The sequence below is a fragment of the Homalodisca vitripennis genome, unplaced genomic scaffold (genome assembly GCF_021130785.1).
Source record: "Homalodisca vitripennis isolate AUS2020 unplaced genomic scaffold, UT_GWSS_2.1 ScUCBcl_3760;HRSCAF=9496, whole genome shotgun sequence".
NCBI lineage: Eukaryota > Metazoa > Arthropoda > Insecta > Hemiptera > Cicadellidae > Homalodisca > Homalodisca vitripennis.
In genome coordinates this window covers 22,773-49,270 of record NW_025779895.1, presented here as the reverse complement: position 1 = coordinate 49,270, position 26,498 = coordinate 22,773, and the positions used below count along the sequence as shown (strand labels likewise).

The window sequence follows — 26,498 nt, the reverse complement described above, 5'->3', positions numbered from 1 at the left end:
AAACCGCAAGTGCCCATTCCTCCAATATCTAAACCAGATGGTTCTTGGGCGAAAAGTAACAGAGAGAAAACTGATTTGTTTGCTGCATATCTTAGTAATGTTTTCAAACCATACCCTGTAGATAACAACTTTGATAATAGACATGTTGTAAAGGAGTTTCTTGATTCACCTAACCAACTCTCACTACCTATTGGCTCCTTTAAACCATCTGAAATATATGATGAGATTAAAAATCTTAATCCCAAAAAGGCCCCTGGTTATGAGTTAATAACAGGTAAGATACTACAAGAGCTTCCTAGGAAAGCCATACTCTTTCTTACCTTCGTATTTAATGCTATTTTGAGGCTTGAATACTTCCCATCACAATGGAAGGTGGCTCAAGTTATTGTTGTTCCTAAGCCAGGAAAACCTCAAAACGAAGTAATGTCCTACAGGCCAATCAGTCTACTACCTATACCTTCTAAATTATTCGAAAAGTTATTTTTAAAACGACTTCAGGTTTTTATAACTGAATGCAATTTAATTCCCAATCATCAGTTTGGTTTCAGAGTGCACCACTCCACTATCGAACAAGTCCATAGAGTAGCTAATATAATAAGGCAAGATTTGCAATCAAGAAAATTTTGTTCTGCAGCATTTCTCGATGTGAGTCAAGCCTTTGACAAAGGGTGGCATGAAGGGCTTCTATTTAAAATAAAAAGTCATCTACCTCACACTGTTTACAACATTATAAAATCTTATTTAGAACGAAGGTATTTTCAAATCAAGTTTGATGATTGTCTTTCAGATCTGAATGAAATAAACTCTGGTGTACCTCAGGGAAGTGTACTAGGACCAGTGCTGTACTTAATTTTCACTGCAGACATTCCAACTAATCAAAATTCTTTGACAGCAACATTCGCCGATGACACTGCCGTACTGGCATCCCACTCCAACCATGTTGTAGCATCACAAATTCTACAAACTAACTTAAATTCTATCACAGTTTGGCTTAAAACTTGGAGAATTAAAGTGAATGAAACTAAATCTGTTCACGTCACATTTACGTTGAAACATGACACCTGTCCACCAGTGTTTTTAAACAACATTCAAATTCCTCAAAGAAATGAAGCTAAGTATCTGGGTGTACATCTCGATAGGAAGCTGACTTGGAAACCACACATATGGAACAAAAGGCTCCAATTAAATTCAAAATTCTCAAAACTAAATTGGCTTTTTGGGAACAAATCCCATTTATCAATAGAAAGCAAACTGTTGTTGTACAAGACTGTTCTAAAGCCCATCTGGACGTACGGAATTCAACTGTGGGGAGTTGCTTCTACATCAAATATTGAAATTATACAGCGTTTCCAATCTAAAGTTCTCCGAAAGATGTTACAGGCCCCATGGTATGTTCGTAATGAAGTCATTCACAGAGACACGAATATCCCTTTTGTTACTGAAGAAATTCCAAAGTTCTGCATCAAGTATCAAAACAAATTAAACTCTCATCCTAACTACTTGGCTATTAATCTGCTGGACAACAGTGACCATCAATTTCGGCTAAAAAGACATGATTTCTTAAACTTAGCTGATCGATTTTAAAGATGAACAATCTCTTAAATGTTTATGTTAATTAAGGTTAATGAACTTTGATTAACCATGTCCTTAAGATTTATCATCAAATTTACTTATTGTTTGTTGTATATAAACAGATTGTAAATAAATTAAAGTAAAAAAAAAAAAAAAAAAAAAAAAAAACAGTTTTTATGCAAAATGAAAAACAAAAAAAAAACAACAATGCAAGATGGCTACGGACAAAGGCATTAAAGCTAGACAGGTCAACAAAACTGGATCACAACGATAATTATAACTAAATTAAATAAGAGATGAACCAATATAAGTACGTGCAGCTATATCTAGCAATGATAGCTTTACAAAACCAGAATGTGCAATAGGTCTGACAAATATAACATAGTATAAATATCAATAAATACTCAACAACAACAATAACAACTTAACAATACTTAACAATAAACGAATAACAAGTACTGCATGACACATTTAACTATTACTCTGCTAGAACATTTTCATGCAACTTAAATATAACATCAACAAAATAAATAACAACTAATTAAATTACAGAAAGTAGTGATTATGCAGTGGAATAATAAATAAGCGTTAAGATTTGTGAAATAATATTACAATAGTGAAAAATCACAAACATCATCTCCAACTGATATTAAGGGGGAAAAAAACTCTATCAATCATTCCTGTTGCAGTCTCTTTTTAAGGTGTGCGATGCTGTCATAAAACATATCACCATCAGAAGGAATGCTGTTTCCACGCCTATGAAGTCGAGCAATAGGACCGTGGTAGCTGTAATTGTTTGAGTGGTGGCAGGTTGAAAACATATTCCTGGATCTGGTTCCAGCAGGCACCAAGAGGGATATCCTACTCAGAAGCTCTGGTGAATCGATCGCCCCGTTGATAAGCTTGTGCAGGAAAACAATATCAAACATTCTCCTTCTGCACTCCAGCGTAGACAGAAGAAATTCCTGCTCAAGTGCGGGGACAGAGACCTCCCGATAGGCTGCACCTCTCCGGACTCCTTGAAGTCTGCAAAATTTGTTTTGAATACTCTGTAGTTTGTGAATATGAGATGCGTAATGAGGGGACCAAACAAGAGTACAATATTCCAGATTAGGCCGAACTAAAGCCTTATACAAGAGCAGTAGTGTCTCGTCACCGAACGTCCCTCTAGACATTCGAAAAATGAATCTTAGCACTTTGTTTGCCCTCAAGGATACCGCATCAATGTGTGCATCGGGTGACAAATTTGTAGTCAAACTTACTCCAAGGTCGTTTACCGAGGTCACTCGCTTGATGTCGCCGGATACAGTGTAATTGAAAGCAACAGGATTCTTCAGACGACAGAAGGTGATTGTAAGACATTTGGTTAAGTTAATGACCATCTTATTATCATCGCACCACTCAGCAATTAGGTTCAGATCACGTTGAAGATTGAGACAGTCATCACGAGAGTAAATTTCTTTGAATATCTTGAGGTCATCTGCGAAGAGGAGATATTCCGATGATAGGTGGCTTATGATGTCGTTGACAAACAAGTTGAAAAGAATAGGGCCAAGCTTGGACCCCTGTGGGACACCTGAGGTGGGAGGAAATTCTTCAGACAAATGGTTTCCAAGTTTGACCCTCAGCGAGCGTCCACTTAAATAGCTCTTGAACCATTCTAGAGAGAGTCCGCAGAAACCATATCCTTCGAGATTGGAAATCAGAAGTGAGTGACTAATCTTGTCAAATGCCTTGGAAATGTCTAAATAAATGCTGTCCACTTGATGTCTTCGATTAAACGCAGAAAGAATATAGTCTGTGTAGATGACAAGGTTGGTCTGGGTGGAACGACCCTTGCAAAACCCATGTTGTTGGGGGAAAATGATACTCTTTATGTCATTAGATATCAATTCCAGCACTAAACCTTCCACAACCTTAGCCAAAGCAGGCTGGATGACGACCGGCCTGAAGCTGGTGACATCAGTAGCATTTGGTGTTTTAGGAATCGGCACAACATAACTGGACTTGAGTGCTGTGGGAAAGATGCCGTCCATAAATAGTCTGTTAAGTAAATTGGTGAGAGGCTTTTTTGTTTGAAAGTTGAACGCTACATTTCTTGAGAACTATAGGTGGGATGAGATCAGGACCATTACCTTTGTTGACATCAAGTGACTCCAGCTCCTTCCGTACTCTTTCCTCACTTACATGGAAGCGATTTACATTGAAGTTGCTAGCAAAATTAAAGTCTAAAGTTGTGTCATCCCTGGGATTGAAAGTTGAGGCGAAGAAGCCAGCAAAAAGATTGCACATGACATGAGGGTCATCAGTAACTGTGTGATTAAAAGTCAGACGAGTTGGGATAGACTGCGATTTCTGCATTTGCTTCACATAACTCCAAAAAGATTTTATATTGGAGGGTATAGAATACTCAATATGCCCAACGTATCTGTTAAAACAATCCTTGGCCAGCAACTTGCACTGGGCCCTGGTATGAGAGAACCTCCAGTAGTCCTCAAATGACAATGAAGTCTTGTAGATCCTGTGCAATTTCTTTTTTAAGATGATTAAATTTATCAGTTCTTTAGAAAACCAAATGGGAAACTTGGACAATCCAACCTTTTTCATGCAGGCGTTGTCCAAAATATTTTCTCTAAGTTCCTCGCAAAAACGACTGAAGGCCAAGTCAGGGCCCTCCGCCAAACGCACATCGATATTAGCAATGGCCAAAGAAATATTAGCAATGTTGCACTTTCTGAAGTTGGGGATGAAAGTAGCAGTGCAAGAGCGACGAGACATTTCAGGAAGATCAATCACAGCTGTCAGGGCAGGATGGGCTATATCTTCCAAACTCTCTGCGGTGTGCGATACAAGACAAGGGATGTTAGTGAAAATTAGATCAAGGAAATTTCCTATGTAATTAGGAATAGTATTCATCTGCCCCAGGTCGAGAAAAGAAGTAAGCTCCAATATCTTGAGAGCGGAAGGCGAGTAAGTGTCCGGGGGTTGTGCGGTTCAGTCGATCCTTGGCAAATTAAAATCTCCAGCAATAAACACAGAAGAAATATTCATATTGTTCGAGATGACGGTGTGAAAAATGTCACAAAATTCTAATATATAAGTCTGGTGGGCAACATCTGGTGGTATATAAACAGTATTTATAAGCATATTTGAAGAATGTGCACACCTCAGAGCAACAAATATGGTTTCAACTGCTGGTTCATCAATGGGAATGAGCCATGAGGTATAGCATTTCTTGACTGCAATCAGCACACCACCACCAGATTTTTTTAAACTTGTGAGCGCCGTCCTGTCTTGTCTGTATATGGAATAGTTACTTAATCCCAGTTCGGCATTAGAGATTTCATGGGATAGATTAGTCTCTGCAACAATTATAACATCGTAGTCACACAAGGAGTGAGCAGTTCTAAACTGATTCATTTTGGAACGTAGCCCATTGGCGTTTTGGTAGTAGACATCTAACTTTTGATGTCTACTGAAGCAGGCATGTTTTTTGTCTTGACAATCTTCGGCACTCCATTCACATACTTTATAGTAAGGTCAACCTCACCTTGAGACAGCCGGTGCTTCAACTCCTGCCTGAGCTCCACTAGGAGTTCTCTTTCTCTGACTGTCCTATCCCTCGACAACTTGACATCAGCTAAAGTAGGATTTTGAAACGTGAATGATTCATTAGAATAGTGCTTCAGAATATTTATTACATCAGTTTCACTTTCCATCTGAATTTGAAGAGGTCTGATCACTCCAGGCTTCACCTTACCCAGCCTGACCGTCTTTAAACATTTGGAACGGTCAGTCTGGCAATATTCAATTATTGCAGCAGCCAAATCAGAGTCATGACTAATTCTGTTGTTGGTATGTGCAGATTTACTTTCAGGAACACTGTATGCAATGATATTACGAGAACGTCTTGATCGTTCATTAATTTCCTCAACGGTTACAAGAATGCTATTAGAGGCACTACTGCTTGCCTTGATACTATCAATGTCCTTACGAAGACGGGAAATGCTTGCTTCATTAGCTTCTACACGAGGTTCCAAAGACGACAATTTGACATTCAGATCTGCCACTTCCCTCTTGATATTCTCCACTCCCGCCGCAATGTCGTCTATTTTATCACACTTATTAACCAAGACCTTGACTTCAGACAACTCGGAGATAATCTTAGCCAAAGTGTCCTCCAAGGATACAGGAGGTTGAGCCCTGCAGTCCACTCTACCACAGTACCACCTGATGTTATCCTTACAAATCCGTTCATATTCTGTTTTGCTCATCTTTACACAATCTCCATGAAACCAACGGCCGCATTGGCCATCACACTCGACACCCTGTTCTGTATCGAGAACATCCTTCATACAAACGGCACAGGGATGAGCCATTGTTTGTGGTGGCGAGGACAAATGAATGTGTTCGAAAATCTGATCCTTCAATTGCCAATTCACACTGGTTAAATTTTTCATATAGTTCATGCAACTTAAGTCAGTGACACCCAACCCAAAGCTACTCGATCCGCTCCAAGTCAGAATATCAGTGAAACACAGTGCAGAGGAACGAAAAACTAAAATCTTTATATAGTATGCAATGTGAACACCGACGAATAATCAAGAAGGCTGTGGCAAAATTTGTTGCGTAGGTCTGCCTCCAGATGATTGTGAGTTGACAAAGATGACGAGCAACAGCTGTTATTGACAGAAGATATGACAAGACAGGTGAAATGAATTTACGGCGTTGTTCAAACTTGTTATTGGGCTTGCCCTGATAGTTAGAATACCGGGAATAAAATTGTTGGGGGTGTTTCGGGTGTGAGACACATATACACATTCAACTCACTGATTGATGAAGTGTCAGAAATCATGTAAGCAGAGCCAAATTTAAGACTTAATCCAGGTAAATCGCCAACAATAACGAGAGCACCAACACAGCCAGACAATCAGGCAGCCATCTTCAATAAATTCGTTCCATCTTCAATGATTCATTTGAAGAAGTAAATATGGTTGATTTGCAAAATATCCTTTCCTAAAAATGTTAAACACATTTCCACGTTGTTTAATATACCCGATTGATTGAATTGCATACATTGATTGAATATATAATCAATTAATTCCTTAATAAAAATCAATAAATGTAAAGCAGCGTGGCAGGTCATCAAAATGGAGTCCGGTGCCTCATCTGCTACATACGCAGCCCCTGATGCATACAACCTCAATAAGTTCTTCACTGCCGGTGTGGAAGAGGTGAGGAGGAGTATCCAGCCAACAAACACTTCTGTTATTGACCTTATCCAGACTCAAATTCCTGTACCAACCGAGAGTTTCCGATGGAATAAAGTCAGCCCTAGTGATATTGTGAGTGTAGTGGCCAGGCTCAAGTTAACCAAAAGTTGCGACATCTACAATATGTCTGCTGTACTTATAAAAAGTGTCATACACGAAATTGCCGTTCCCTTATCCATGTGTATAAATAATTGTCTGATGGAAAGCAATTTCCCAGCCAAACTTAAAGTATCAAAGGTTGTTCCAATATTTAAGAAGAGTAACAACAATGAACGTAACAGCTATAGACCGATCTCCCTGGTCCCTGTCTTCTCCAACATTTTTGGAGTAGTTATAAAAAGTCAGGTGAGTACTTTCTTTGAACAAAACAATATTTTTAGTAACCATGGAAATAATGACAGTAGCCAAACGGTGAAGCTTTTGGGAATTATACTTGATCCAAAGCTATCCTGGAATCTCCATGTTGACTATGTGAGTAAAAGGTTGCATAGAGTGATTTTCCTTCTAAGACACCTTAAACAATGCATACCAAATGATAGCTTAAGAATGGTTTATTTTCCTGCCGTGCGCCCTGGAGTGACTGATCCATTGTAGTTTCCGTCTAATAATTAACAGGAAAAGTGAACTTCGAAGCCTCATGGATAAAATTCAGACTGCCAAATTGTTGGCTGAAGAAAAACTGTATCTCATGTAATCGTGTTGCATTGCAAAAGTGTCCAATTATAGAGTATAACAGAAAGGACTAAAGCCGCGTTTACACCGGAGTTAATAACAAAAAGTTGGTAACTTTTAGTTATTAACAAGGTTACAGTAACTAAAGTTAATAACTAAAAGTTACAGTGTCACCAGTTTGAGTGTAACATTTGTTATTAACTTTATGAACGCCCCGCCCCGCCACAGCCTCAGTCTTTGAGATGTCGAGTGTAGAGGACGTGGTTCTTGCTGCAGCCGCATGCGTCATTCTGTCAAAACAGAGGAAACCAAAACGATATTGGATAAAACCATCATTAAGGGCAAGATCAGTGTACAGTGGCAGTGATATGTTGAATGACCTGCAAGAGGATGACATTGACCCCCTATCAGGTGAATTGCGGTGTGATGGAAGCATCAAGAACTTTTTGTTCATGGCCAGTAGTGACTTTGAACATTTAATAGTTATGTTAGGACATGTAATTGGCAAGCAAGACACAAATTATAGAAAAGCAATCCCAGTACAAGAAAATCTAGCAGTGACCTTACGTGTCTTGGATAAATAGCAAAGCGTCAAAAGCGTACCACTTGCTCCCGATAGCCCCGGAACCACTTTTCCCTTTTTTAGACTCTCTTTGAAACCTCCGATCTTGACAGTTTCATTGCAAGGGCTATTTCAGTCCAAGCACTGTTCTTCAAATTCTTATCTTTAAATTCTCGGCAAGTAAGGTCCCACAAAACAAGTTCTATAAGTTTGAAAACTCGTTCCCTCGGCCATTCCGCTTCACTTAACAAGTTTTAAATTTTGAAAACAAAACAGTGCAACAGTAAAAACAAATAAAAAAACAGTTATAACGTCTGATACACCAAAAACACTTCAACAAGTCGGTGTGCGCACAATCACTTCTGTCTTGCAACTGAGAAACTCACAACTAGTCCGGTAGTGTGCGCGCGGTCATGTTACCAACAAAAGTTACAACGCCCGTAGCGACTGTAACATGTGTTATTAACAAAAGTTACACACTTCCTTTGATCTTTACCGACACTCGGTGGATAATAAAAATCGTGTTATTAACATGGGTTTTGGCGTGTTATTAACAAATGTTACAGTGAATTTTTGAACTCTTTTAAAATGTTATTAACTTTTTGTTGGTAACATGTTATTAACTCCGGTGTAAACGCGGCTTAAATCTCAACCTTTTGTCATAACTATAAAGTTTCCATTTAAAGCACTTCTTCAAGTTAATTTATTTTTATTTACAACGATAGCACATCTCTTAAATATATACGTTCTATCGTCATTAACAACATATAGTATATAGCTATAATAATTTAAGGTATTAGCCAGTCTGTTTATATCACTAGATTGTTTAGAAATGGTATCAGTAACTTTATTTACTTGGATATGTATCATAGCACACACTAATTCTTCAGTTAGTTATTGACCTCAAATCTAGAGGTAACATTGCAGCCTCATTGTTCATTGCTGATATGGATGTGGTTGTCAAAGCTCCTAGACATAATCTAATGCAGAATTCTATATCATATAGATCATTTGTACGTAAAATTACATTACTGCACTCTATCTTTGATTTTATTTAAAGGTGTATTACAAAGTCAATGGTATTGATAAAATGTGCTATGGCCATAGACAAGATAATTAACCTGAGCTATCTGTAGCTTTGATCCACAGTCTGTCGTCTTGTCTTGAACTCCATGAAATGGTAAATTTCATCATAGAGTCGAAGTCATGGTTTTATATTCTCATTTTCCTTGTAAATATTATTGTTGTACACTTTTTAGGATTAAATGTTAAACTAAGCTTCTCTAAACAATTTACTCCGTGAGAAGCATGTATTATTTTTTTTTTTAAACATCATCTACATATTATAGAGATCTTGTTTTTTCAACAATAAACTTTTAAATGTTTTGAAGATATAAAGATAATAACGGTATGATAACACTGCCTTGAGGTACGGTACACATCATGCCTAAATGTAACTCTCTGTATTTCTTCAGTCTTTTTGAGAATAACTGTGCTCTTTCTGTAAGCCAGAATGGCAAATATTTAATAAAGAAATAGCTGGTATATTCATGGCAAAAGAGTAGGAATCTGCACGAATCTCATTCTTTTGTAAGGTAAATAGTTGCAGCAACCAAAGTTTTATTCCTGTTTTTATCTATGTTAACTTTCTGTGTAGAAAGTAACTAAATGGTCTTGACAAACCTCTTTATTTTCAAATCGACATAAGTGGATGGAATTAAATTAGATATCTCCTGTTTTGAACAAGATTGTTCAAATCTTAGCTAGGCACGAAATTAACGTGATGAGCATACACCCCTCACTACTGGGTTTATACAAAGAAAGATGACATAATCCTTCAAAGCCTTAGACAAATTTTCCCTTGCGATTTGATTTACAAAAACTGTCATCATGTTTTGAGTTGTTGAGTTCTGATAATTTTTTGTAGTTCTCATTGTACTTCACCATTCAGCACCAATGATTGATAGGAACACTCGAAGTGAAACGAGTGTGATTTGCTTGATTGTTACGAACAATCAATTCACAATGTCAAGCAGCTCACCCAAGAACCATATTGAGATTGTAAAGGCCTGCCCCGATCTCTTTGATGAGCCTCAGCATTTACAGTCTCTCGAGGAGCTTCCTTGCCGTGTTGGACATTTGGACATGCCTGTAAGCCAGCGGGGCTTTGGGATCTCCCTCGCCTTTACTTATGAGGATCACGTGTTGGACCTTCCATCTAGAATTGAAAGTGCCTTCTTGCAAGCAGCGACTTACATATTCAGCAGCAACATTGGACAAGTGCAAGCTACCACCTTGGGCACTTCCGCTGATTCAAAGATATTTGCTTTTCTGTAACAAACTATAGCGATGTAAAATAACAATGAGTTATACAACTAGCAAGTGCTGTCTTCCTATTCCACTGTTTCCTACCATTTCCGAGAAGACTAGAATAGGCCACATTCTCATCCTTTTTATTCCTTGTAATTCAAAATCAATTGACCTCAGATATAACCTCCTTTGGAGCATCAACCAGACTTCAGAGTCACAGATATCTATCTAATTTTTGTAACACAAACATTTTTTATTATTATTTTGCCATTTTGGCTCTACTGTTTTGACCCGAAGACTAGTGTGATAAAAATATCATCAACATTTTAAATTCTGAGCATTCCTTCCAAATTTAATTTAATTTAATAATTTAACAAAGTTTATTTTAATCAATGATATTACATTAATTCTGCTTTATATATTATTTTTTCCAAGAGCTTTCTGATACACTCTAACAACTTTAATCCTATACTTTGAAAACTACTCTTAATTTTCAAAAAAATTTGTATTACTATCTGCTTACTAATTATTAAATTCAATTTTCTACCATGTTTTTAAATTGTGTGCCTGCCGTTGGCAGAATTTGCTCTCGTCGGATATTTGATGATTGCTAGGATAAACCTTCTGAAAAACTCATTGTTCTACTGAAGTTCATACATTTTTATTCAATAAACTTTAATAATCTTTTGAACCCTAGATATTTGTAGCTCCTGGATCTAATTTGAAATCATTTCATATTTCTATTTAAATTTTTGGGGCCATACCAAACTTTTTTATCGGCATTTGGTAAAATTTAAGTTATATAAAAAGACTGTTTCCTATATTTATAATAAGTTTTAAACATTCCATTTATATTTTAGGAAATCATTTATATGGTAATAACAAAATAATTTTATAAAAGTAGTCTGTGTTACAACTTGTAATGCACAAGAAGATGAAATATTTAATAAATTTTGTTTTTGTAACATTCCAAATTTTACCCATGTCTTTTGTTTCTTTTGTTTTGTAAAACCAAACCAAATTAGTGCTTTTATTTATCAGTTAACTTTTACCTGATAAATAAATAATATTTTAACATTTAAGTTTAAGTCTATCAATATATCTTAAAGTATTTCTCAAAACTCTGACATAGAATTTTGTTTTTCTTTAGTTGTGTGTTGTGAAAAAGGATATTATTAGTACTGAAATCAATATGGAGTTGTGTTCATATTCATATGTAAGTTTATGTATTTTATTGTTTAATATTGTTTTCTAAATTAAACTTCAGTTATTCAAATAGACTTGCACAAAGAGGAAAAGTATAAGAAATGGGATAAGGAGATAACACAACTTTGAATGTAATAACATTTTATATACAAATCAAAATATTTGTTAATATAGTTAAAAGTACAAACATAAACAATGGCATATTTGGTGTTGAGCTATTTACATCTATTTGCATTCCATACAATTGAATTCCTTATAATTACTCTATTGATAATTCAATCTTTAAACCTATATTCTCATGTTACATGACTTAATAAACAATATAATAAAAACACACAGCATATCTATTACTATTGCAAAAGTACAATGTTACAAATATGTAAATTTGATCATAGTTTACACTATACAGTCACTATATCATAGTTTACAAAAAACACCTATCAAAGTCAAGAAAATAAAATACTTAAATTTTTATTTAATTTTAAACTTGAAATATTATAAACGCTATTTTAATACTAACAGGGGAAATTTTAAACAGTAAATATATAAATGCATCCTATTGTCAAATAGATTACTTCTTTAGTTTAAAAATGACAAATATTCAGTATAAAATCTAAGTTACACATAATTTATTAAGTAATAAAAATTATAGAAGTAGCTTATATCATGTAGAAAAAACTGTTAAGTTTTCAGTCTTCAGAAACGTCTGTCTATTAGACGTCTAATTGTTAATTATTATTACGTAATATCAAACAAATAAAAACCAAAAGCGTAGTCAAAGATAAAGAAACTCTGCTGGCGCTTGAAGGAGTGGAGCACTTGTTCATTGATCTTACAGCGATCTCGTAGTTGTCAGGTCGAAGCTTTGCCTTTTTCAGGAAATCCTCGATCTGCTCCAAGCGCTGCTGTACACTTTCTAGCGAACTGTAAGCCTGTGTAAAAGATAACAATCACTACAATGTATTATTTTACTAACAATAATCTTAGATTTTTTCTGTTCTCTTAGGTTAGGACAAGAAGCTTATAAATTGCACTTAGTCCTATAAGGTCCTTAGCGCTGCTTCCTGAGTGACAGGATATTCAGGATGGGCAATGTTGAGGGTAGGGGCCGCCTACTATCGTGATCCATGAGGAAGAATTAGGGCACTACATCTCAAAGTCATCCCGGAAGAAGGGGAGGCCAGCTCTGAATCAGCCTCTCCAGTCAAAGCAGGCAGGGGTGGCACACCATTGTTGAGGCTAGCAAGAACCTCTGATACTTAGGGAACGAACCCCTCCAACTCCAACAGTCATCTTCCGCAGTAGACTAGACCTATCGAATTACCCTTGCACCCCAGAATCTTGACTCTCGACCCAGAATCTTAGAGTTAATAAATTATACAGTTTGAAAATATTTGACTATAAAACTTTATAATGCTTATTAATTTTGCCATTTTCATCTTTTTACTAGTTTTAGATACATGAGTCCCTCCCCTCTCTGTTCATTTATTTTAACTTGTTTTCAACCAATTTATAAATAATTTTTTTAAATTTATTGATTAAATTACTACGTACATTAGCATATAGATCCGAGAAAGGTTGATCACGTCATTCATTTATCACTGAAAAGAGATTTAAAAATGGATGGAAAGCGGTTAATTCAATTCAAAATCAGATTAAGAGAAAAAATATTGTAATTCAATAATACCAGACTGCTTCATTGGATTTAAAATAAAACTATCTAAAACTTTAAACCTATTGTACATCTCGTGTATTAATAACATTAAAAAGGACTGTATTTTGAACTATGGTATAATGTGTGAAAACAGTGAAAGAATAATATCTAAAAAACAAACGTATTGATTTACGCTTATAACCTAGAAAAAGAGATCAAGAAGTACAGTACTCCAAAAACAAATGGTTGTAAAAGCTTAATTAATAACAAGATTATCAAAAACAGTGTTAAGTAAAAATTATTTATTTGTTTTATGAAGTGTGGTGAAGAATTTATGTAGTATGCAATAAAATTTTACCTGTGAAAATGGACAAAAGGTGAACAAAAAAGACCTTATGAGTCTCTAAATAATTAGTATTTATTTTTAATTTAATTTGTCCAATCTCCGTTTATTTATTCATAAAGATTGTAATTTTGTTTTTAATAAAATTTTGTTTAAGAATACTTTGAGTTTTTTAATAAAATATTCTTGAGAAATTAAATTGCTTAATGTCAATAGCAGTGAGGTGTGGAAAGTTTAATAATTGGAACACTAATTGATATATATATATATATATATATACATACAAACTTGAGTTAAATACTTGAACATTAGTATTGAATAGACCTTTAATAAATTAATATTTAAGATGTGGTATTTGATCTTTGTACAGCTGTGTGCCCCTTCCCACTATCGTAACATTTATCATTGCGAATAGCCAATAGTCACAAACATGGTAGGAACATGATTTCTAAAAAAATGGAACAACTATCAAAACTGCCGCTAACAAACTTTCCTCAAACTAAAATTTCTTAATGAGTATTTCTGTAAGTATTATGTTTTATTAATGTTGTAACCTAAACTTTTGTACAAAGGTCAACATAGGTAGTTTTTCAATCAAAATTCATATAGGTTTTCCACACCATGAATTAATGTATGATCTATAAACTCTTCCCCAAGTTTACAAGTGTTTCCCCTTAGCAAGAATCTCAATCATACTAATCGAAGTCGACTCACCGATGTGTCGAAGAGGCTGTTAGATTTCTCAAACATATTGAACGTGCGGGTGGAGGGTGTATTGATGTGACCGAACAAGTTGTTCAATCCTGTGAACAAAGACCTCACGTCTTCTTCCCGTGAGAGTAGGATTTTATCTCGCACCATGACCTGAAAATTACAAGCATCATCAGTACTGCAAGGGAGGAAAAATGTACAGCTTTAGGTATTCCAAAGATATTCTGCTAGTTACTCAAAGACGTGTACTTTGATCTATGAGACTCGGACTAACATTTAAATTATTGTGACGTATATACTCGTATACTTCAATGTCTCATATCTATTAACATCTTTCAAAAATAAAATTTAAATTTTGAAGACAATATTTTGCTTTTTGGCATACTGCAAAGACTCATCTTTAAAGAATTGATAAAAAACATGTCTCAACATATTTATTGTTAGTTATGTCTACATTTTTATTAATTTTCTAGACAAAATGAAATTCTCTCTTCCACAACTGCTTTGAAATTTTGTCCAGGTAACAAAGACAGTAAGGAAAAGTCCTGGAGCAATGATATCAACTATAACTGTGATAGTAAATTAATGATTATGATCAGTTTCACAGTCAGAGGTTGAACAAGTCTTTTGATGCTTTGTGGGAGTAGTAATCAGTTGTACCAGGTTTCTTTACTGCTTTTGGTACAACATTTATAGAAAGAGGTCAAATACTTTTCAAAGTTCACTTCCGATGTTAGTAACAACCCTATTAGTCATAATTACAACTTATTTAAAAGGAGATTTCTTTTTAAATTAATCAAGATATTTCCAGAAGTTATTCAAAATAATTTCAGTGACAGAAATCAGTCGACTCTTACAGGGGAATAAAAAATATCAGAGAGAAATGGAATACTGAGTTGAACATTAAAAAGAAAACTCGTTGATTGAGTTCGGGTTTTGAATGTTATTGACTTAATCATACAAGTTCAATGAGGAATCATTTTCTGACTTAATGCTTTGGCGGAGACTTTAATAACAGATGGTTAAAAATGTGTAATTAATTAAGGGAAAAGAGTAGGATGGACTTTACTAACTGATTACCTGACTGTAACTGCCCCAGCTGAGTTGACACTCATGTTTGGCTGAGCTGCTGTCACACAGAGCTCGGAAGCTGTCCACCGTCAACCCCTCGGCCTCCGGATTGCCCTTCATGTGCTCTGGATACAACATGTTCATTAGTGACAGGATACAATTTTCTACATAGCCTGTTCTTAATGGATAACAGTTCTAAAAACAATACAGTTTAGATGTAAGTTTCAACCAAAAAGTCCACAATTGCTAGCTTTGGCGGGCCCATTATGTCCCGCCACCAACACGTTCCCTTTGTCGGACAGTAAGAATGTCCGACAATACCGGTCCAATTAAGGGTCTGGCAGTAGGAGCAGAACATGAAGAATGGTGGGAAGCGAGGACTTGTGGTAATACCTCCAACTAATAAGAGAGTCCATCAAAGAAAATTTATTTGCACATTAAATTTTCAAACACCATAGTCTAAAAAACTTTTAAACTGTACAGAAGTTTTATAGAATTTGAAACAATATTGTAGTATTACCAAGATCATTTTGGACTCAATTGGACTCAATATGTAAAAATTAAAATGATATTGGTATAAAGAATAGTCAACTAAAATCCTTTTTTACAATTATTTTAACTCACCATAACTACACAAATGTTGAAAAGAACGTGGAAATTTTAGATATTGAAAGGATAAACATTAAACACGAAAGAAGAATTACATACCGTATCTATCTAAATTATAATAAAGGTCCTCATAACATTTTAAACAGCAATCTGAAAAGTAGGTAAGACAAACCCAATTTTTGAAAAAAACTTAAAATATTAAGTACAGAATATTAATCAAAATTATAGCTGTGTCATATATATTTAACATCTGTTTAAATGGTCCACATGTATAGTTGTTTAATATGTATTTACAGATTAATGTACACAGACTGATGATTGTTGAATACTAAAACATGTCTGGAAGTAAAATAATTTAAAAAAGGGTTTTAGTTGATCGTTCATTATACAAAAATAAAGATAATCCTGTAGTGTGGAGTTAGTAATGTAAATTGATATTGTTTAATATTACATTGAGTTTTGTTTGATGAATTTTCTACATCTAAGTCATAATTTTTAATTTAATTACTGATATATTCATATGTTTACTTAGTTTTAACCTCAAGTAGGAATAGCTATTGTGACACTGATTAAATCTAAAATTAATTAAATGTGTTTAATTTTCTGTTAACTTTACAATGGCCGATGTCACAGAAAGTTAATATATATTTGTGACAATAACTCTATATGCTTGAGATGATTTTGTTTGCCTTAGAAGAAGTTACTAAATTAAATTGTCCAGGGTTACTGGCATTTGCATGATTCTTGAAATTAAGAAAATTATCATAGCTTTCTGATAAAAAAATATTGTGTACATTCTCGTATTTGTCTTGATTTTTTTTGGTAGTAGTACAACAAATGATGTTTATTATACGTACGATGAAAAAGTTTATGAGAATTATGTGCAGACTAAAATGGTTTGAGTCTCCTAAACAATAATTAAAAAATATCTTGGTGTCAATTTTTAGTTTATATTTATTTGAACTGATGTCAATTAAAAATTGACAGTTCGCATACTACATTGAAAATTAGTCATAATTGTAATACTAAAAACACATCTTATATTTACTCTAGTTCATACAAGTTAGAACTTTACGGTAAAAATCCTAGTAATTCTAGGATGCTATAAGATATTTTACAAATGTACGAGTTTAGAAATACTAAATAGTTTGATAAATTTATAAGGAGATTAGAATTCGTGATAGCAAATAAAACTATGTTCTGTGAATGAAATTTTAGACCAAGTAACTAAATATAGAGTACAAAAGAAATTTTGATTTATATTAATTATTAGACTACTGTGCTTTTGACGTATTCAATGTGTACAAATTTATAATTTTAACATTTTGAAACTTGCAATTTTGAAAAATAAAGATGATTTGATGTTAATGTACAGTAACCACACTACCAGCCAAGGCCATTGTCAGACCGGTTTACTCAAAGCATTTGCTGAGGTCAAGACATAAATAATTATAGGATCCAGGCCTACATTAGGACTGGTCAAGAACACATTGAAGGATGCTCAAACTATCTGTACAGTCTATCTGGGCAGTGCCATTGCCCCTACAACTAGGTCTGGCAATAAAAATAGCAGCAGTTACTTTAGGATATTGGTACAAAATTATCCAAATTTATCTTTACTAATACAACTAAAAATCATGCAACAGGTTGTGCAAATTTTCTAAGAAATTTATTTTAATAGGTTGGTATCAATCGATCTCTTAAGAGCTGGCCATACTAGTGGCCAAGGACATAGCCAGTCTCCAATAAAGAATTTTGTGGAGGGTCAAAAGAAAATTGGGGGGCCATCTCCGGAAACATTCAAATTTTCGAAACTTTCAAATTTAAGAAGCAAAATAGTACATTTTGCACAAAGTTTTTACGTCTCTGAATAGGATTTACTAATGACTGATATTCATAATTAATTGTGGAGGCACTGCTTTGGTAGGCTGTGCAGGATTAATAATTGAAATTGATTAGACTGATGTAGTAATGTAATTACAAAAACAATTCTTTTATTTTATACAAAACAGTACATAGTATACAAATCCACATTAAGAATTGGTAATATCGAGAAGAGTTTTTACAAAATTAAAATTCTTCTTGCCTTCTGAGCCATCGTATCTAGTACTTGCCCTGGAGAAACTGATATTTTCTCGTGGTAGACAAAAAGTAAGGCATTAAACAGCTCATTCCTCATTTTGCTATTTAAAAAGTTCTTGAACCATTTAATGTTGAGGACAATCTTTCAGTAGTATATGTTAGTAATACTGAGTTATTTAAATAATAATAATAATCGTTTGCTAAAAATGTTGAAAAAATTAAAATTAAAATTTGGGGGATCCAGACCCCTTGGACCCCCCTTTGCTGGTAATCTCTTGATTTTAACCACATAAGAACAACGATAAACTTTAAGCACTTTCATGACCTTGTTTTTAGTTATTAAAGTTATGAGGGATATCTCGCTTTAAAGATGTAATCAATACACATCAAATCTTTAGCTTTTTTTCAATATTTTAAATTGGTTACTACAAAATAATCTCTAACTTTTTCTAACCTTGTTGGAATAATCAAAAAGTATACACAATAAGGAAACTAACAATCTTTAAAATGAGACATCTCCCATACCATCAGCGAAAATAAAGGCTTAAGAGTGTTAGAAGTTTAACATTATCTTATGGGATAAACTCAAGGTTTACTAAAGCCGGCTCTTAAGATGAAAATGAAATATATAAAAGGGGCATTTAATAATGAAATAATCAATCTAGACTAGAGCAAAATGGTTGGTAATAAGATAGGTTTAGAAACTTCTAGGACATACAGGTCATAACTCGTACGAGCTTTGATCAGCGTCTCAGTCAACATTATCGTGTTCAAAACTAAGATTAATGATGGAAAGTACATTTCAAGATTCCGTATTAGTAGGAAACAATTTTATAGTCAGTATTTTATTTGATGGAGGTTATAAATATAACGCATATATACTAGCATAATGATAAAAAGTGTTATATCCAAATATGGCATAAAACATTGTAAAATATAATAGCATACTGATTGATGCCAAGCAAGAATGAATACAAATTTGACTCAATGACAAATACTTTAATTTATATTACCTAAAAATTGTGGAATTGAATCTGTTGAAATAAATGCCACGTCTCCTCCTCCAATAGCAAGGCATTGAAACGCTACAGCTTCATCATCATAAGACAGTTCATGTATCTCTCCTTCATCATAAGATATCTCGTTATCTACAAAATACAGTAAAATAAACACTTTTTAATGATACACATCCAGAAGAGCTGAAAATATGGCTATAACAAAAAATATTACATTGAAACAAAGCCTATTTTAAATTAACATGTGTGTATTAGTGCAAGATCAACTTGTGATTATAATACTCTAAGCGCATCATTTAATATAATATTTTAAATAAAGGATGACAGAGTAGAAGTAATTTTACTATCTGAAACATAAGCTACAATTAACAAATTCCATTTATTGCAACAGTGTTATTCATATTTGCATAATAACATAAAATTTTCTTGCTCTCCAATAAGAATTTACTATTTTTTAATGGTAAAATTATTATTAAAAAATCATATGCAAGTTCCATTTTATTACAATGCTGTGATAATAGCTGAAATATATAATACATATCCTGAGGAAAGAGGAAAAATCCAAAAACATATGAAACATTTATCTCAGCATAAAAATTGACTTAAGCTTTTAATTTTATAGTTTCCAATATACTGCTTGGCAACAGGGCTTTCTAGGAAATTTGCCATCATTTATAGATTAGAAATTAGTAATATTACATTCTGCTATCTCATCTCTTTTTCAGGTATATAACTTAAGACAAAACATAGCTATAATCTGGGTTAAAATATACAAATCACATACAAGTCAGGAATTACAACAAACATTAGTGTTTCATGCATACTGGCTCTAAAACATGCATTTAATAAAATAAAAACAATAATTAAACTAAAGATTGCAGTTCACAAGAGTCCTGCACTGAACAACCAACCACTGACAACTGATCACAGACCAACAGTAAATAGCGATTGTCACAGCAGAAACAAGACGTCAGCAAATTAGGAAATGGGGTTGGACCTTTTTTTATTAATTTATTCTCAATGAACTTCTCAAAATCATTCTGTGACACCGCATTGACTTATTATAAATCTATAAATTTGTTAGATTCGTTAAGTTTCCTTCTTAGTTCATTTTTCAAAGTTGATATCCAAAGCGGCCTAATTTAGACTGACGATGACAGTTGGTCTTCTAATTTAATGTATCAAATTTCAGTTAATTTCTAAGAGGTATATTATATATGAAATGGCAAGGAATGGTATACTTAGATCTGCCTTTAGAGCATCATGCATTTCAAAATAATGTTCATTTATAAGATGCCTTGCATCCCATCAACAGCATTAGTTTGTTCAACAGCTGTGAAACGTACTGAAATTATAGTACCACAATTGGACAGTTCTATGGCCATTATAGGGTTATAAGTGAACAGCATTTCTAAGTTAAAAGTACAAGTGTATAATAAATTGTGTTATTTTTGAGATTGAATACAATTGAATACTATTTAATTTAATCTTGCTCAGAGAACATTTCAAAGTAGATGTTTTCTATTTTATAATTTAGGAGCTGAAATGATCCTTAAGCTTACCTGTATATATACTTTCATGACTGTAAAACTATATTAGTAAAACTTATAAATACTCATATATTTAATAAACAAAATATTGAATTCTGTAAACTATATTCCCTCCTAAGCAACTATGAAAAACTATCAGAAATTCAACAAATTATTTTTAAAATTCACATATTATATCTTAAGATGCGTTCTGTTTTTTAAGTAATCTATTACATTAAAAATATCAACTGACGTACATAGCCATACTCACATTCTGCTGGACATATCTTGATATTGGAGTAACCATAAACATCCGGACTTGGTTTTGAGACACAAATTTCAGAGAAAAACTTTGAAATTGCTTTGGTGTACGGACATACTTTTTCTAAAGAATCAGTCTTCTGCATTTTTATTGTAAAAGAGGTCCAACCTAAAGATCAAAAGAACATAAAACATGAAAAATGCATGATTTAATCTATTTTTAGATAAAATAATATTCTTTTTCTTTAATTCAATTAAATGTTTGAAATGTACTTAGTTTTACTGACTGGCTTAGCAATAACTAAAATATTAGTTTACTATATTAGTGCAGTCATTGAAGCGAAAAATACGGTCTTACCTCCGAATTTTTTTACTGTGAACCGATTTGCATGAAAATTTTGGAATTAGGCTGCATCTTCCCCTTAACTTTAAAAGTGAAAATGATCTGAACTCCGCCTATTATTTTTAAGGGGTGTAAACAACCCCTTAATGGGAAAATTTAAATTGAGCCATTTTATCGCTAGAAAACATGTATAATAGTAAGTGGTGAAATTGTAAAGTGCTTTCTAACACAATTACCTCATATTAAAATCATTTTCAACCCCTTGAAAATCTTACAAGCTTTGCAAACAACCCCTAAATTGAAAAAATCACAAAAAAATACTTTGGTATGACATAAAAAGATGTAAGTATAGAATAAGTAATATTTTATATTCTCTAATAATAATTATCAAATTTTTAACCCCCTTTCAACCCTTGAAAACTACCCCTTCATAAAAAATTTAAAAAAATTTTTTTGTAAAATAAAAAAGGATTTAAAATATTATTCCACACTCTCAAAATGATTATCATGTTCTTAAGCCTTTTCTACCCTTAAAACTACCCCTAAATTAAAACAGTAAATATATATGACTATAATATTAAAAAATAATTTAATTTAGAGTAAAAAATTACCATTTATTGAATAAATGATTTACAAATTATATAAAATTCACTCAAATGTGTTATATATACATATAAGAACGTTGGTATGTATTCATGCCTACGTTTCAAAAATATGTGAGCCATATTATGTATATATGTACACATTACAATAGTTTTTGGGTCTCTATTAATACTGCGTACTTTCACATTGCTCCAGATATTCACACTCCAAAATTTTCAGTTACTAAGTAGAAAAAAAATATGATAAGTTTTTGGACCATAACTCCTTCAATTTTCATGCTATCACAATTTATAAAAAAACCATTGTAAAGGTAATTAAGAGAGCTACAACATCCTTCATTGCAATATGTAGTAAAAAAAAAAAAAACCTTTTTCTCAAACGGTGAAAGGGTTAAAGGGCTTAAGAGAGGCTTGTGATTGCGCTGCCCCACGCGGTCTTTAAACAATCATATCTCCGTCAATTTTTGTTTGACAGAAAAAACAAAAAACCCAAATTGTTTGTCAGAAAAAATACCTACATTTTTCATTCTTACACTTTTTATACGTATATGTCGTCATTTTGGAGATATTATGAAAAAAAGATGGTTTTCTTTTTAATTTGAATTTTTTTTTAATCGTGACTTTTTTTGAAAAATATGTATCCTGAAGCACCCAAACTGATAAAATCTATCAAACTCTTCATAATAAAGTTAGTTCTAGGCGGAATAACGATTAGTTTTAATTTTGGTGGAAAATGGCACTTATGAAACCCCATTGATTTAAAAGAAAAAACATTAGATGCTCCTCTTATTTGCAATACAGCTCACTTATTTTACGTGCAAAAAGACTTTTAATAGTGCTCATTTTAAAGCTTATTTTCAAGCACTACGAGGGGACAAAACCCTTTTTTATTAGAATGCCTAAAATGCATCTGCTCGCCGCTAGATGGCATTGACCACATCGATTAAATTTCAGACACAATAAAAAACTGCTTTGATCTTTAATATCTAGCTTAATATTGCACTTAGAATACTTTATAAAAACCCAAATTGTTTATTTATTTACCTGCTACAATTTTATTATTTATAATATTTTCAATAAAACGTATATTTTTGGAGATATTTGCAAAAAACCGATGAAAAACGTGAAAAAATGTGAATTTTAAATTGCCAATAACTTGAAAATTATTGGATTTTTCGAAAAACTGTATAGATGATTTTTTGCTTAAATTAGGCCTTCTATCGATATCCGAGGTTATATAGAAGAAAAAAACAATTCACCCCGAGAAGGGGTGGCAACCACCCCCAGGGTGGTTGCAGAGTTCAAATCATTTTCACTTTTGAAGTTAAGGGTAAGATGGACCTAATTCCAAAATTGTATGCAATTCGGTTCACAGTAAAAAAAATTCGGACCAATAATGCTTCAATGACTGCACTATATTAGATACAAACTAATGTTATATAGTACTTGGTGTTTTTTCTGACACTTGATATAGTTAAAAAATTATTAGTTATAAATTATATTATTAGATAGTAAACAATTACACACCACACTTTGGATACCTTCAGTTACTTTGTAGTTCAAATAAAAAACAAAAAAAAAAAAACATTCAACTACTATAATATAGTTTTATGAAAATATTAAAACCATTTCTTCTTTATTTAGGTTTTTTTACTGACTCAAAAATTTCAACAGAAATCACAAGAAATCTTGATAAATCATTGTACATTTCTGATTTATTTAAACTATTAGTTAAAAAATGTATAGCACAAGTAGAATTATTCCTTCTTATGAAGCTTTTGTGTTAGGCACAATATTTACAAAATGTAGCTTGGAACATTTTTGAATTCACCAATGCTTTTCTATGGCACACCAGAAATGGTACCTTAGTTGAATCTTTAAATACTATTTACTAAATGTTTAAAGGGTAAAATTATACATAAATCTGTATCAGATTAGTGTATTTTTAATTTTTGAAAACATTCCTTTTAACATTCTAAATATTTGAATTTCTAGTTTTATGGATGAGTCTATAAAATTTTATATTCACACTCATTAGTTATATTCAGCTTACATTCCAATATTAGTGGCAATAATATGTAGTATATATAAAGTGTTATATTGTAGATTGTAAATTGTACAAATAACACAATATATATATAATCTGTAAAATTGTTGATATGTAAATCGCTTACAGCAACAATAATGTAGTGTTTGTAGAATTTTCACCAATTCCTTTGTCCTCATACTAATGTTGGTGTGTCTCAAAATTGGTGGTAACGTTGCGGGGGGGGGGGGAACGTCCTGCCCCCCCTCTCCTCCACCGTGTCTACGCCGCCCGACCATCAAGGCGTAGTGTAGAGTTCATCCTCTACCTTGTAAATGCTGCACCGCCCCCAGAATCATTACTCGAACACACTGCCCCACATTGCAGTTGTATATACAGTGACCGATTAGTTGCAGATGATTCAAAACAGAATCGTCAGGATGCAAGGGTTGTGAAGATCGTTCTAGGAAATTTTTAGGACACTTCTTTTAGGAGGCAAGAGTTCAAGAAGATGGAATCTGATGAACCTTGGAGTTTTTTCTCTTGAAGCCTTCTTTCAAACAGAAGAAAGCGTGAAGATCTCCCCTAGACTCTCTGGATGCCTGTCTTGTTGAAGACTTCACAAAGATGGATGTGAGAGGACTCTTCTCTGCTGACTTAAGAATTCAAAGAAGGAGCACTTTTTGAAGACTATTTGGAACTGATGAAATTAAAACCTCCTGTTGCCTTCTCTACTGGGCTGTGTCCTCTTTCGAAAAAAGAAACCCTGGTGGTTGGGACTGTGGTTGACTTTCCCTTTCCTTACTGAATATGGAGCTCTCTCTAACAAAGAGTAGATGCCTGTAGTGGAGACTTGGATAACTCTTTCTTGATTGGAACCCTCTTTAAACCGGGTAGATGAACACCTCTTTGTGTACCTTCTGAACCTCCTTACGACCTCTCTTTAGGAGTTACCTTTCAATTAGATTGAACTGTGATTTGTTTACAGTATAAGAGCTTTTATAAAAACGTGTCACAAGCCCAAGACTTTAATTAAGACACCTAGTTTCCACGGAAATAGTTAACAAAACATAAGTTTTAAATTGATTTGGTTTCCATGAAAGCAAACAAATATCATTGTTTTGAACACATTTTATAATAAATTTGAGATACAGAAACAAATGATGTCAGTAAAAGTCTATGTCTACCTAATGATTTAAATACAAAACAGAATAATATTAGTCACCAATATGGTTGTATAAGAATCAAGCTTATGCAGTCAAATTGTGTATTTTGTGTAAAAATATAATTTTTAGTTTTAAAATTACGTTTATTCAATATATCTATATATATAATTCATGTTGACTATACTTTGAATATAATTTTATCATACATTTCTTTATTGTGTAATAACTTTTATAACTTTTTTCTTTAGCCCAAAACTTTTGTGCGCCCTAACACTTTAGATAGGCTTACTAATTCTGAGTTCCAGAATCGCACTTTTAAAAGGTATCGCATATACAGGTATCTATCATTTAAGAAGTTTAACATTTGAGTTTAGTACACTTATATTATTATATTGAGTATTGTAATAAATTGCTGTATACCGAAGTAAATAAAAATGTTATACAATTGTTTGCTATTTTGTTTTAGTTCTTATTACAATTATGAAATTAATATATTATTTGTAGATAAGAATGAACAATGTGCGTACTCCAAAAGTATTAACGTAACTATAAAAATAAAAAAAAACAATTAAATAAAAAACTTTAAACCACATTTTTAAAGCTAATTAAAAGAATAAATGCTTAATTAAGTAAATAATTAATTATTTATACATACTTAACAATTAATAATTGGCAGCTAATCCAGCAACATTGTACCATTAACAAATTAAATTCCAACGGGGTTGAAGCTCAATATTGAGAGATAAATATATTTAATAAGAGAGGAAACAGTACTTTTGACCCATACAGAAATATAAAGTTTTTGTATATGTTTTTCTAAGAATTGGACTTACCCATTCCATCGACAGAAGAAAAACATGCTTTCTTTCCTTTCAAATCTGAGAGTTTCTTAAAACTGGAGTTTGTTTTGACAACTGCTGAAACAGTCTTGGCCTTCTTTAGCTGTATTGGCAACTGCACCAACAGTGGCTTCAGATTGTGGTCCCTGTGAAAAGTTTTATGTTAGTTGATTTGTCCATGATAGCAATCCACACTAAAGAAAGATCTTTAAAGAGAAATTGAATTACCAAGACACTGAAACTGTCAAGTGAACGATGAAATTGGAATTGGATTTACAATAGGAAGTTATTGGTAAACTAAAATTCACAGTAGGTCTGTACCCAATATCCAACCATTGTCAACAGATTATCGTGTGCAGATCTATTGTGGCGTGTATTCTTCTGTTCAGTTTATAATAAGTAGTGTTTGGTTTATTAAGTGAATGGATTAGAGATAGTGCGTATATAATTTGATGCACTACGATTCCTGATGTAGGAATGTTCATGATGTTTTGGTATTATCTGTTTAAAATAACCTAGACTGTAGCCTCGATTATGAATCCTTCAAAGGATTCATAATCAAGGACTCTAGTAATGTATTAGGTTAGTAAGACCTTTTTTTTTGTTCTTTAGGACAAGGAGCTTATAAATTGCACCTAGTCCTATAAGGAC

The 26,498-nt window shown here is 33.1% G+C and overlaps 1 protein-coding gene across 1 annotated transcript in view; it reads right to left on the bottom strand.

Moving 5' to 3' along the window:
- Nucleotides 1-11,719: 11,719 nt before the first annotated feature.
- LOC124372668 (melanotransferrin-like) overlaps nt 11,720-26,498 on the bottom strand; it is a 29,075-nt gene continuing 14,296 nt past the window's right edge. The window contains exons 10-15 of the mRNA XM_046831077.1: nt 25,842-25,993; nt 20,882-21,040; nt 19,079-19,213; nt 15,384-15,499; nt 14,307-14,456; nt 11,720-12,527 (exon numbers count right to left, since the gene is read on the bottom strand). Of these exons, the coding sequence (XP_046687033.1) occupies nt 12,324-12,527; nt 14,307-14,456; nt 15,384-15,499; nt 19,079-19,213; nt 20,882-21,040; nt 25,842-25,993 (916 nt within the window). The 3' untranslated portion in view covers nt 11,720-12,323. The remainder of the gene's footprint in view (nt 12,528-14,306; nt 14,457-15,383; nt 15,500-19,078; nt 19,214-20,881; nt 21,041-25,841; nt 25,994-26,498) is intronic.